Raw genomic sequence first — 13458 nt, forward strand, 5'->3', positions numbered from 1 at the left:
CTTGTTTTAGACAGGGCCTCAGACAGCACTTTGGAAGAGGACAGAACCTTGATGGCCGTCTACTCGTCTACTCGCCTAGGTGGCCTGTCAGCTTCTGAACATTCTCTCGTCTCTGTCTTCCACCTCTTCATAGGCGCATAGAGTTACAGGCACACAATGGACTGTTCATGCTTACAAGAGGTTCGGCACATGGCAAGTGTGCTACCCACCGAGTGATTTCCACAGCCTACCCTTGTATTTTAAGGAAAATTTAAAAGAATCATCAATGTTTAAAAATGGCCAAGTTTTCCATCCCTGGATTCTTTTGAAAAATCAGATAATCTTGTGGATTTGGGTTCCCAGAAGTCATGATTCCTGGGTGCTGACAAGCGGCGGTTTTCCTTAAGAGGGAAATGAAGTTTTCACTTGCCTGATTCAGTCAAACACTTTGCTTGAGCCAGGTTTGTGGCATACGTCTGAAACCCCAGTACTTGGGAACCTAAGTCAGGAACCTTATTAGTTTAAGGCCAGCCTTAAAGAAGAGAGTGGGTATAGGGAGGAAGGAAAGAAGGAACATCTCAGATGGTTGTCTTTCAACTCAAGACCCGCTAGCTTTGAGATGCCTGCTGTCAACCAGCACAGTGTGGGAGTTCAATATTTTTATACACTACTCCGCCCTTACCTGCCATTGGGTCTGCTCCTGGAGACAGTACGAAAATCAGTGGTGCACAACAACTGGAATCGTTGTATGATCCCTGGAGATCAAAGGTCGGGGCTTCAATGAACACTTTTCCCATGGTTTCAGAAATGAAGTCCTGAATGGCTGGGACCATCTTGTCAGGCCGCAAACATCTTAGGATCGCTATCCTTTCCAGGGTTTGAAGGAACTTCCAAGGCAAAGGGAGAATCTCCTCGTGGGGGCAGGCTGAGTCATAGATTTGCTTCCATTCTTTAATATTGTGTTCCACATCTTCCATCAGACCTTTCAGTTTCGGTAAGGAGGAGGCTCGAACAATCTCACCCCAGGACTTCTCAGATAACCATTCAGGAGCTGGGTTGGGGTAGGGGTTATCCAGGGCCACACCTCCAGTTAGAAGGAAGTACCAAATCTCCTCGTTGATTGCCCTTTTTTCCTTCAAGAGGCCTACGGTCAGGAGGAGGGAGAAAAGCAGCTTGTCCTTCTCAAACAGGGAGCGGCACACGTTGTTGTAGATACTCAGGGTGAAATGGTCAATGATGTACTCAATGCGCAGGTCCAGCTCCTCGCTCTTGGTGCTGTTGGCTAGGGATTGCACGTAGAGGTTGATGAACCACGTCAGAGAGTATTGGTACATAGGCTCGATGTGGGCCAGGTCGGAGATACAGAAGAAGATGGTGGCAGAGTGAAGAGCCACAGGCTTGTAGCCCATCCGAGTCTCATCGATTTGTGTTTCTGTCACAGAGGCTATTTTCTGCTTCTCAGAGATTTCCTCAGACAGCACTTTGGAAGAGGACAGAACCTTGATGGCCGTCTCGTCTTCCAGGATGTTGCCCTCGGACAGGGAGAGGACCTCTAGAATCTTATCTTCGATCTCCTTTAGTTGCTTCTTATTCTCGGCACTTTCTAAAATCAACTCGTTCTTTTTTTCTTCTAGTTCTGGCTTCTCCTTGGCAGCCACAATGCCAAGGAGTTGATCTTGGAGCCCCAAGGGTGTGATCATGAAGTTGAGGAGACAGACTTTCACGGCGATTTCAGGGAGATAATGCGGATTCCTCAGACGGGTGGTGATGTAGAACTTAAAATCCCTTGAGTATTCAATGATATTCTCACCTAGTCTCATGTACTCAACCCCTTGTTGTTTGAATGTTGCCTTGAGCAAGATGGGCTCGATGAAGGCATCGAGCTCTTCCCCAACGTTCTCCAGTAAGACAGGGGTGCCGAACTGCAGGGCGTTTTCCAGAGTCCTCACATAGTTGGTGTCAGATAACTTGATGACAGACAACTTGTTTGTTTTTTCCATGTTTTTCACCCACTTATTGGCCTGTCCCTGAGGGTCAATCATCAAGGGCCAGCGTCTGGAGTTGGACACAATGATGCCATTGTCAACAGAGAAGGAGTCAACAGGAAGCCCGGCTATCTGCCAGGCACGGATTTTTATGGGATCCCCTAAGGTGTGGCTGAGGCTGAAGTCAGTGGAGCCGGGAATGACCTTATCCTTACAGCAATCCAACCATTCCTTCTGGCACTGAGCCCGATAATCCACGGTGAAGGCACCCAGGTAAGCCACAGTCCCTGAGGACAGCAACACGTCCCCCGTCAGGTTATCATAGCGGATCCCCAGCTGGCGAGCGGCTTCTGTCCATCTGTCCTTCTCTCCACCAAGACCACTGATCAGCTTCTCCGCCCTGACCAGCTTCTGGGAGCAGATCTCAATATTTCCCTCCAGTTCATTTTTCTTGATGTTCATCTCTTCAAAGTCGTCATTTAGGGCCTGGAGTCTGTCTATCACCAGCTTCAGTTCCGCCCGTTTCTGGTTCAGTTTCTGCATCTGTATCTCCAACTTCCCTTCAGCCTCCTTCAGTCGCTCCCTTTTTGGAGCCACCACCTTGGCCACTCGGTCATATACTTCCATGGCCCTCACCCACTTGCACAGGCCCTCACAGGCAGATGATACATTTTTAATGACAGATGGCTGGAAATCAGGGTGATCAATGAACCTTTCCCGGATTCGCTTCATGATGACGGAAGAGATGTTGTCTTTGTCATATGTCTTAAGACTTTCCAAGAACTTTAGATCACCAAGGACCTTTCTTGACACCCCCCAGTAATCTTCTATCATCTTACCTGTTCAGCAAAGGAAACAGGGATATAATGAGACATTTTGGTTGAGATGTAAAATTCTACAGAAGCTGCTACTTAAATGCAGGGGGAGTCAGGAGGGATTCTAAGCTCTTTGTCAGGGAGACCCAGGAAAACTTATCTTTCTTATCTATACTTTGTTCCATGGACTTGGGTCTTGAAGGAGTTTCCTTCCATTCCTCCATGAACTCAAGTTCTTTTCCACAAACCCTCTGAGATAGAACAGACTTATCTATCTATCTATCTATCTATCTATCTATCTATCTATCTATCATCTATCTATCTGTGGACAGAGTCCTAAGATGCAAGCTCAGGCTGGCCTTGGATTTATTTGTGCCTCAGCTTATTGGGTGCTGGGATAAGACCTGGATAAATGTCACTTCTGATTCCTTCATCACTAGAAGGGACCACAGAAGCCATGCCCATGGGTGTATGTAGTAAGAGGCTGCTTGTTTGTTTCCGGCTGCTCAGCCCCGAAATAATCACACAGACACTATATTAACTAAATAACGTCTTGGCCTATTAGCTCTAGCTTTTTACATCTTAATTTAACCCATTTCTATTTTTATATTTTACCACAAGGCTCGTGGCCTACTGGCAAGGTTCTGGCTGGCGGCTTGCATCTTTCTCCTTTGGCAGCTCCATTGTTTCCTTCACTCTGCCTTCTTTCTCCCAGCATTCAGTTTAGTTTTCCCCACCTAGCTCTATTCTGTTCTATCACAGGCCAATGCAGATTCTTTATTCATTAACCAATAAAAACAACACATATACAGAAGGACTTCCTATGGGCCTACATCTATTTCCAAGTTTGGGAAGCAGGTTGGATGAAACTTAGCTCTCCTGCAATAGACAGTATGGCTAAGTGAGGTAGTAGTCTTGGAGAAGGAGCTTGCTCACCACCTATAGCCTGCTCAGAAAAAAAAATAAAACAACAACAGGCCCTACTCTCCTAAATGCCCTCCCAGCCAACAGCTAATCCTACCCGGAGATTGTTCTCCATTAGCTGGCATATTGGGAAAAAATTGAGAGCTTCTTTGGTTTATGACACGTCCCAAGCTGCGGCTCACAACAAGAGCCATGTTTGAGACATAGTATGGAGTAAAATGTATCCATCCCTAAGTATAAGCACAGCAACCATCCCAGTATTTTCTACAAAGGACTTGGTTTACATTCTGAAAAATTATCTGCTCCATTGAAAGTCAAGGCCCTCATAGCCAACTCGGGTGCTCTTTTGTTCCATTGCATTATTTTCACTAGGTTCCAAGGGCTTGGTGAATAATATACATAGTTTAAGGGCGGGTTCTGCGCTGATAATTGGAGTCCCAATTATCAATTGGCATCCATAACCTGAATGTGTTCTATCTCATTGGGTTTCAACCCAACCTATACCTTAGAAGCACCAGGAGAACTTTGAAAAATACTTGGGTTCAGGTTACACCTCAGACTGATGAAATACATGTCTTTAGAACTGGGACATGGGTTTCAGCGTCCCTCGGGCTCTCACTGTGACTCTGTACCTCAGAAGCAGCCCTAAAGGCCGCTCTAAAGTCAGCTTTGGATGCTGGGGAGACGTCCGGTGGGTAAAGTGCTGCTGTATACACAGAAAGGCGAGAGTTTGGATCCTTGCACTCATGTAAATTCTAGGCACGACAGCACCATCCTGATGCTGGGAATGTGGAGACAAGGAGATTCTGGGAGCTCGATGACCAGCCCAGCCTAGTCAGCAAGCTCCAGGTTCAGTGAGAGACCTGGTTTGAAACGAATGAGGTGAAAGCAGTAGAGGGAAATACGGTGAGCTGGCCCCTGGCTTTCACAAGTGCATATAAAGGTGAGTGCATTTGCACGCCGTGTGCACATTAGCACACGCACAAGCCCACTCCTGCTTCACTGTATCTTCTTCAAGCAACTGTCGCCCCAAGCCAGCCAGATGAGAAGGAATGACAAACAAAGGGAAGCAGGGCCCAGAAGCCGTCAAAGGAGGGGCTAGGGGTTTCTAGCATTTCAGAAGGAACACAGCCTAGCAGGGTTTCTCCGGGACAGGGGCCTTGAAGGGCAGGCAGTTTTGAAAGTTCGTGGGCAGTTTTAAGGCACTAGTTGTGACATAAAGTCCTAAATCAGAAGCTCCTTGCTCTCTTTTGAGAAAGTCTCATTATGTAGCCCAGGCTGGCCTCAAACTCCCAGTACTCCTCAGTGCAGTGCTGGGATTATAGACGTGAGCCTGGCTGTCATGTCTTCCCCTCAGTTTCTCTCCTCCATCCCTTTGCTATTCTTTTCACTTGATTTTTCTGTCTCTGTGCCCTTTTGTTCCCGTCTCTAGCTCTCCATTTCCAATTACTGCTTCTTCTCTTCTTTAACCACTGTGTGTGTGTGTGTGTGTGTGTGTGTGGTGTGTGTGTGTGTGTATGTGTGTGTGTGGTGTGTTCTTCCCACTGTCTCCCTTCCTTTTCTCTCTCTCTTTCTGTGTCTCTGTGGCCACGTGTATGACTCTGTTTCTTGATCTTCATTTCTCTCTCACCCTCAGCATTTTTGCCTTAATTTTTCTGTTTCTTTTTTTCCTCATGATACCTCTTACCTTTCTGCATCCCCACCTCTTCCTTTCCTTCATCTCCTTCCTCTCCTTTTCCCTCCCCTGCTGTTTCCTGCCTCTGTCCTCATTCCTTCTCACTTCTTTCCATTGTGGCCACAAGTTTGACAATTCAGTGTGTGTGTATATAGGAATGTGCACGAGTGACCATGTCTTAATGATGTCTGGGTCCCTATTTCTCCTCCCTCCTCCCTCCACCCTTTCTGTGTGTGTTCTGTTTCTCATTCTGTCAGTTTCCTACTTTCTCTTGGATGTGATCACTTGCATATCTGCAACACCTGACCTCCATTTTTGCATTTTGCCTTGATGAAGCTCATTCCCCCACACAGATAGCTGCCTTTTCTCAACAGACTGAGTGGTTAAAGACTGGTCAGGAAACATTAACAAAGGGGCTGGAGATATGGCTCAATCAACAAGATGCTTGCTGCAACAAGCAGGGGGATCCAACACCCATGTAAAAAGCCAGGTATGGAAGTACACACCTGTAGTCCCACATACAGCTGGGGAAGCAGATATAGACTGGAGAATTCCTGGAGTTCCAGGCCTGCCAGTCTAACTGAATTGGTAAGCTCTAGGTTCAGTGAGATCCTGTCTCAAAGACACCCAGTGTCAACCTCTGGCTTACACTCCACACACACACACACACACACACACACACACACACACACACACACACACACACTTATACATGCATATGCATACACCCATGTACACACATGAAGCATCACTAAGATCTTTGAACATATATGCACATGCTGAGATATCTAAATTCCTCTAAAACCCAAGGGGTCCAGCGCAGGATGGCTTGGGGTGGGAGTGGTTACCAGAGCCGCTGGGATCTGGCTTTCTCTCTGGCTTCAGCCCCTTCATGACACAAATGCTCTCCATAACCAGCTTGACAGGGCCTGGTGGATTCTGCATGGACTTCACCAAGGTGATGTCAGCCGGGTTCAGGGTGTCAAGGGCAGCGAGTGCAGCCTCCAGTGCTGGCATGGCCTCAGCCAGGTCCCCCTCACATTCATTCTGTAGAGAATAGGGACAAAAAGAATGGGTGATCAGTGCCTGGGACACAGGGCAAGGCAGAAAGGTTTCTGTGACCAGGTGCCCATAAGAGTCAGGGCCTTCTCCTGGGAGTTCTGTTCTTGAAGGCCTGATCTTCAGTGCCAACAGAAGGAGCTGGTGCCTGGCCTCTTACGCTGGACATTTGAGAACCTACCTGGCTCATTAAAAAACAATGAGGCATTGCTCAAATTGGGACAATAAATATTTATTTCAAATCTTTACAAATATTATATTTATGTGATGAGAGAAGTTTTACTCTTCTAGGTATTGTGAAATATATAAAAATTGTATTATCTATGGTTAGCTTCCTATACTATACAGCACTAGAATTCTAAAATTAATTCTTCCTATTGGGCTCTACTTAGTACCTAGGATCTAATTCCTAAAAAAGGATTTGTGGTGTGTGTGCGAGTGTGTTTGCACACTCACATCTGTGGGTATGCACACATACCACCAGCTGTATGTGGAGGTCAATGGACAATCTTTGGGGTAATTCTCATTTTCCACCTTGTTTGAGCAAAGTCTCCTATAGTTTTCTGCCCCTGAACTTCTGGGAATCCTTCTGCTTCCTTTTTCTCTTATGCCCTTGGAGTTCCACGAGTGTTCCTGTACCTGGCTTTACAGCAGCCCCAGGAGATTTTATTCTTCTTGCCTTTTTTTTTAAAAAAAAAAGATTCCTTCCTGAGTATTCAAATTGAACATATCTAGAATATTCAATCAAATGGATGCTGAGCTACATCCCTGACACTTTGGTTATTTTTTGATGGCTATGACCTTGTTAGCACGTCTACTCTGCATCCACCACTTTCATTTTAAACCTACAATTTGTGTCTTCAAAAAATTAATCAGTGGTTTTTAACAAATTCCCCAGAGATAGGAGGTAGCTTCCCATCCATTGGTCAGGATGGGCTGAGAGACAGGGCTCAGGCTTAGGGTAAACTAAGGGAAGAAATGAGGCAGGAGAGACAGGAGGTCAGGCATGGGTGAGGGTCTGGAATGTGCTGCAGATCCTCAGATAGGCTATGGTGGAGTCAGAGTAAAGCCTGGGGACAGGGCAGCCTGTTAGGCAAGCTAAGGATGGAAAGTGGAGATGGCAATTAGAGCTGCATCGAGTTGAAGACAGGGTTGAGGTCAAGAAAATGGAACAGAGGATGCTTTAGTCATTGTTTGCTAGTTTTCTCTAGGCATTAACCCTTTCTATCTGTTTTACTATTTGTTCATTTTGTATTATATCTTGTTATTTGTGTGTGTGTGTGTGTGTGTGTGTGTGTGTGTGTGTGTGTGTGCTACAGGGCTCACAGGAATGTTGGAGGACAACTTAAGTACTCAGTTCTTTCCATGTGGATCCTACAGATTGAACTTAGCTTGTCAGGCTTGACAGCAAGTACCTCACCAGTCTCTATTTGTTAATTTAAACCTAAAATCAATGTAATGTACAGCATGCATCTAGTAAGTAAAGTGAAGCTCCCATGTTTCCTACAATGTGGATGGAGCATATAAACACCATGCTAAGTGAAAGAAGCCAAACACAAAGCCATCTGTTGTATGGTTCCATTTCTTTTTTTTTTTCTTAAAATGTATTTTCTTTCTCTCTTTTCTTTCTTTCCCTCTTTCCTTCTTTTTTAGTGCCTGGTTCTTTTTTCTTATTAAATTTATTTTTTAAACAATCTGTTCTTATTTTACATACGTATCCCAGTTCCCACTCTCTCCCCTCCTCTCGCTCTCCCCATCTTTCGCCCACCCCAGCCCCCACCCACTCCTCAGAGAGGGTAAGGCTTCCCAAGTGCAGTCAACAAAATCTGACACACCACTTTGAGGCAGAACCCCCTATATCTAGACTGAGAAAGGTACCCTTCCAAAAAGAATGGGTTCTAAAAAGCCAGTTCAAGCATTACGGATAAATCCTGGTCCCACTGTCAGTGGCCCCACAGACTGCCCAAGCCACACAACTGTCACCCACATTCAGAGGGCCTCGTTTGGTCCTGAGCAGGTCCCCCCACTATCAGTCCAGAGTCAGTGAGGTCTCATAGGTTAGATCAGCTGTTTCTGTGGGTTTCCCCCATTATGGTCCTGACCCCTTTGCTCATATTATCATTCCTCCCACTCTTGGATTGGTCTCCAGAAGCTCGGTCCAGTGCTTAGCTGTGGATCTCTGCATCTTCTTCCATCAATTGCTGGATAAAGAAAGGTTCTCTGATGACAATTAAGGTAGTCATCATTCTGACTACAGGGGAAAGGCCAGTTCAGGCACCCTCTCCACTCTTGCTTAGGGTATTAGCTGGGGTCATCCTTGTGGATTCCTGAGAATTTCCCTAGTGACATGGTTCCATTTCTATGAAGTGTTAGAATGGGCAGATCCAGAGTCAGGTTAGTAGTTATCTGAAGTTGAGGAGAGGAGGAATGGCTGCCAAAGGGAATAGATTTCTTTCTGGGGTGATGAGCATGTTCTAGAATTACACAGTGTTAATGTTCACACAACTCTGTGAATATCCAAAACCGTATGGAATATTCAAAGGGAGAACATTAAAGGCAAGGGCATTATACCTTAATTCTCTTAAAAGGAAAGACGCTTGCTGAGATAGAACTTCACAACTACGGGGGCTTTTTTGGGTTATTTAGTAACTCAAATTCCATCAAGGAAAAAAAATGCCCAAGACCTAAAACCGAGTTAGGCAAGGGCATACAGTTGGTGAGTGCCAGAGCTGGGCTCCTAGATCCTCTTTTAGTGAACTGTTATCTGAGGGTGATCATGCAGTTATGATTGAAGGAGAACCTCACAGGAGAATCCCAATTTGTGAGAAACCTCACAATGGTTTGTGGCATGGTCTCTCTCTATCCCTGATGTCCTCAAATGTGCTGTGTACCCCAGGCTGGCCTTGGACCCATGAACTTCCTGCCTCTGCCTCATGAGTGCTTGTATTACAAGCGGAGGAGGTCAGTTCCTAGGCAAGCGAAAGCAGCCTGTGTTGCAGTCTCTGTAACAATTAAAGTCATTTCACTTCCTCACAGCCAGGGGCCTGTCCACACTTCACACCTTTGCAGAGCCTGCCACCTCTGCTCCCCAGGGACAGAGCTGGGCTGCAGCTCGGTTTTGCTGCCAGCTGGTTTGTCAGGTGGCTCTAAAGGACGGCTTTCTGGGAGGAATCTGCCGTGGGGATTCTCCACAGCGGTTGTGCACCCGTCCCCAAGCATTGCCGGGAACATCTCCAGCTGCAGATTCTGAGTCACTCGGTCTAGATGGGGTCTGGCCATCTGCATTCTTAACTCTTGGGTGACTCTGTCAGTGGCTTTGTAGAGAAATACCACTTGACATTTCAGAAACACTGAAATCCGAGAGCAGGAGGAGGCGATAGACGTCCATGCCCAACAGAGAAATGGTCACTTGATGTGTGACATTCCTCCTCTCCGTGGTCCCTGAGATGTCTCCATGAGGGGCTGGGATAACAGCTCAGCTGCTAAAGTGCCCACTGTGAAAGCACAAGGAGCTAAGCTCATGCCCCAGTACCCACATAAAAAGCTGGGCACAGTGAGGCAAAACTCATTGCCAGCAGACCTAGCTGAATGAGGGACCTCCAGGTTCAGTGAGAGATCGTGACTCAAAAAATAAAGGTAGAGACCAATTGAGCAAAGACATCTGATGTCAACCTTTGCCTTCCACACACTCATGCACAGATGTACACACATCCATAATGACAAGTATATACACCACACACACACACACACACACACACACAAATGAGCATACACCCATAAAGTAAGTACACACACTGCACATACACACAGATGTGTATACACCCACAATAACAAGTATACACACTGCACATACACACCACAAACACAAATGCCAAGCACACATACACAAATGTGCACGCACACACACACACAGAACAAACACATCCACCACACATACACACAAATAGACACATACCCACAATAACAAGCACATATATCACACATATCTCCACACACAGTATCTAAATGATATCTTGGAAAAGCATTCATCGTAAGATATTAAAGTAAAACAAAGTACTGTGAAAATCACAACCATTTCCATGAAAATCACAAGGAAGAAATTTCAAATTAGAGCTGATACCTGAAAATGTTTCTAAATTAAAGTCTTTAAAAAATTTCATATGTGTTATGACAGATGTTTGTATGATTAAAATCTTATAATTAAAAATGGCTCTCGGGTGTCAGCAATGCAGAGAACATCAAGGCTGTCAGATACAGAGCGCATGTGTTTTGATGAACTGAAATCCGTGCTGCGGTAATTATACAAGATTATCCTCACTGAGGTGGAAGAAGTGATTTAGTAGTCTGAGAGGAGTTGGCCAGCTGTCCTTGTTTCTTTGTTTGATGGGTGTATATGGCAATCCCGGCTAGCATGCCTCTGCCTCCCAAACGCTGAAAGGACAGGTATGTGTCATGACTGGCAAGAACCTGCCAGGTCAGGAAACTGCTGTACTTATGAATCAGGCGTTGGGAGCCCAGCTCCACCTCTTTCACTTTCCAAATCTCCTCTGCATCAATTCTGGCTTGGTGGGGCTGCTAGTACGTGTTAGGTCCGGTGTCCCACACGCTCCCACGCTGTCATCTTTAAAGGTTAAGAAGCATAGAGAAACTTAGCAGTCTTCTTGCAGAGGACCACCACAGTCCTGGAAACCTCAGAAAGAGCCTGTGCACAGAAAAGCCTCGGGGAAACTGTGGAGTGAGCCGCGGTTTCTTTCTTCTCCTCCCTGGGTGGCTTCCTCCACCTGACTCACCTCCAGGACTCGCAGGATTGGAGCTCAGATGGGCAGCATCAGACCCCGCCCTTCCCACTGAAACCCAAGGAGGCAGCTGTTGCCCAGGGCGTGGTGAGAAGTCCCTCTGAGCTCTTCATAAACCCCACGTCATTGCTCTTCTCTCCTGACCCAGCAGGTTTGCTGCTTCCTGTGGCAGTCCAGAGCAGAACCCTGGCTGGGGCATTCCCTGCCAGATGATTCTGACACCTGGTAAAAAGCTAGATCCCACACTGGGTGGAGGGCAAAGAACAGCTGTTTCAGAGGACAACTCTGGCACCTGCTCACACTTTCCATACTATTTACTAACTTGCTTGTTTATTTACTTGTTTCTAAATTTGTATGACTCTCTTGACTACATGTATGTATGTGCATCACACACATGCTTGTGCCTGCGGATGCCAGGAAAGGGTGTTGGACCCATTGGAACTGAAGTTACAAATAGTTGTGTGCCCACCATGTAGGTCCTGGGCACCTAATTCAAGTCCTATGCAAGAGCAGCTAGCACTGTTAACCACTGAGAAATCTCTCCAGTCCACGTTTGCTTGCATCCTTAGTACCTTCAAGGCATTGATGTAGAGACTGAGGAAGGGGGCAGAGCTGGCACTGAGCTCTGGTGGCCTGGCTACAGTACAGAATCATGAGAGAGTTGTAGAGTCATACCCATTCAGGGGCCGTGCCATGGAGATGAGAGGAGGACCTGAACTGGATGGGGCTTGGTGAGCTGGAACATAGAGGGACAGCATGTTCTTAGGCCCGTGGATGGGTGCAACCCAAGAAAGCAGAGCCAAAGTTGTCAGAGTCCCAATTTTATTTTCTAAGGAAAAGCAAACAGTTCAGAATTTTTACTTGAAATTATCTGCGTTTTAAATGTTTACTATTTGTTACTTGAAATAAAACATCACCAAATGTGGCTGTGACATGTTTACTTGCAATCCCAGCACTCAGGAAGCTGAGGCGAGAGGACTGTGAGCTCAAGGTCCGTCTGGGAAACATATCAAGACCCTGTCTGAAAAAATGAATTGACTAAATAGTCTATGCATCCCATGATACATGTGGTCTCTAGATGCCAGTTTGCAACCTCTGATATCATGGTTAAATGTCGGGGGGCGGGGGCAGTCAAAGAACTTTAGGGTTGAAAGCTGATCATGTCATTTGGTGGCCTTGCTATTTTGGAAAAATCCTGTGTCATGATTGCCTCCTATGCCAGCTGGGAATCTGTATGTGTTGTAGTGTATTTCGGAGTGCTTAGAAGCATCCAGGACAATGAGCATCAGAGAACACAGTCTCCACGAGAAAAGGAGTTCATTTAATTCCATTCATTCCTATTTTTCCCTACTAAAAATGTGCCAGTGCATAAAAGATGTTTAATAAATATTTGTTAAAATACTTATTTAATAAACATTTGTGTCCAGTATAATCATTTTACCACCGAGTGACTGCCCACCAGAATCTGGTTCCTGGCATCTGAGAGTGGCTAACTTTTATGGTTTCCATTGTGTCCTTTGTCTGAGCCACCAAGACCGCAAATGAGCCAACTTTCACAACCTGGGACTTGGTGTTCATTGTGAATTCTGAGAATGGGGAGGGATCAGACTTTCTGAAAAACATCCAGCAGAGGTCAGGTCTCGGGATTCATTGGAGAAACGCCAATTGGAAGGCCTGTACTTTTCAGGAAAATGACCCATGGCCTATTTAGGACAGATGCCAGACAGACTGCCTCTTGCTCAAACTCATGCTTGAAAATGGCTGAAGGAATTCCCTGATTCCTTAAGGCGCAGGGATAAATGCCTTAGCCTAAGTGCCCTGAGCCTGGGTTAGTGTAGATCCTGTTAGTGATCTACACTGCTTTGTGAGACCATTTCACCACTGACCCCAAGGCTAGCTAGCGATTCTCAGGTCCTGACATTAACCATTCGTAAGGTGGCTGTGATCTCCAGATGAAATCACGTACCAGGAGTGTTCTGAGACCTATGTAATGTCCCATCAGTGATAAGGAGGCTAGCTTCTGCCGTCTGAATGTGTGCCGATTCCTGCTCATGACTTGGTCTCCGGGATCAGAAGCACCTTCAAACAGAGCCCTCTAGGTTCAATGTTCTGCCGTCTAAAAGACAGTCTTTGTTCTGTATCTACACACACATTTGGCAAAACTGAACAAAACTGTGACAGAGGTGACGAAGACAGTGTAGGGAGAGCTAAAGGCAAAGAGAACA

The 13458-nt window shown here is 46.0% G+C and overlaps 1 protein-coding gene across 2 annotated transcripts in view; it reads right to left on the bottom strand.

The window, feature by feature from the left end:
* The window catches only part of Dnah3 (dynein axonemal heavy chain 3), a 162951-nt gene that overhangs the window by 26166 nt on the left and 123327 nt on the right, over positions 1 to 13458 (bottom strand). For both annotated transcript variants that reach the window (XM_075972063.1, XM_075972062.1), the window contains exons 51-52: positions 6227 to 6425; positions 662 to 2803 (exon numbers count right to left, since the gene is read on the bottom strand). In XM_075972063.1, coding sequence (XP_075828178.1) covers positions 662 to 2803; positions 6227 to 6425 — 2341 coding nt within the window. The remainder of the gene's footprint in view (positions 1 to 661; positions 2804 to 6226; positions 6426 to 13458) is intronic.

This window comes from Microtus pennsylvanicus, chromosome 5 (assembly GCF_037038515.1).
Source record: "Microtus pennsylvanicus isolate mMicPen1 chromosome 5, mMicPen1.hap1, whole genome shotgun sequence".
NCBI lineage: Eukaryota > Metazoa > Chordata > Mammalia > Rodentia > Cricetidae > Microtus > Microtus pennsylvanicus.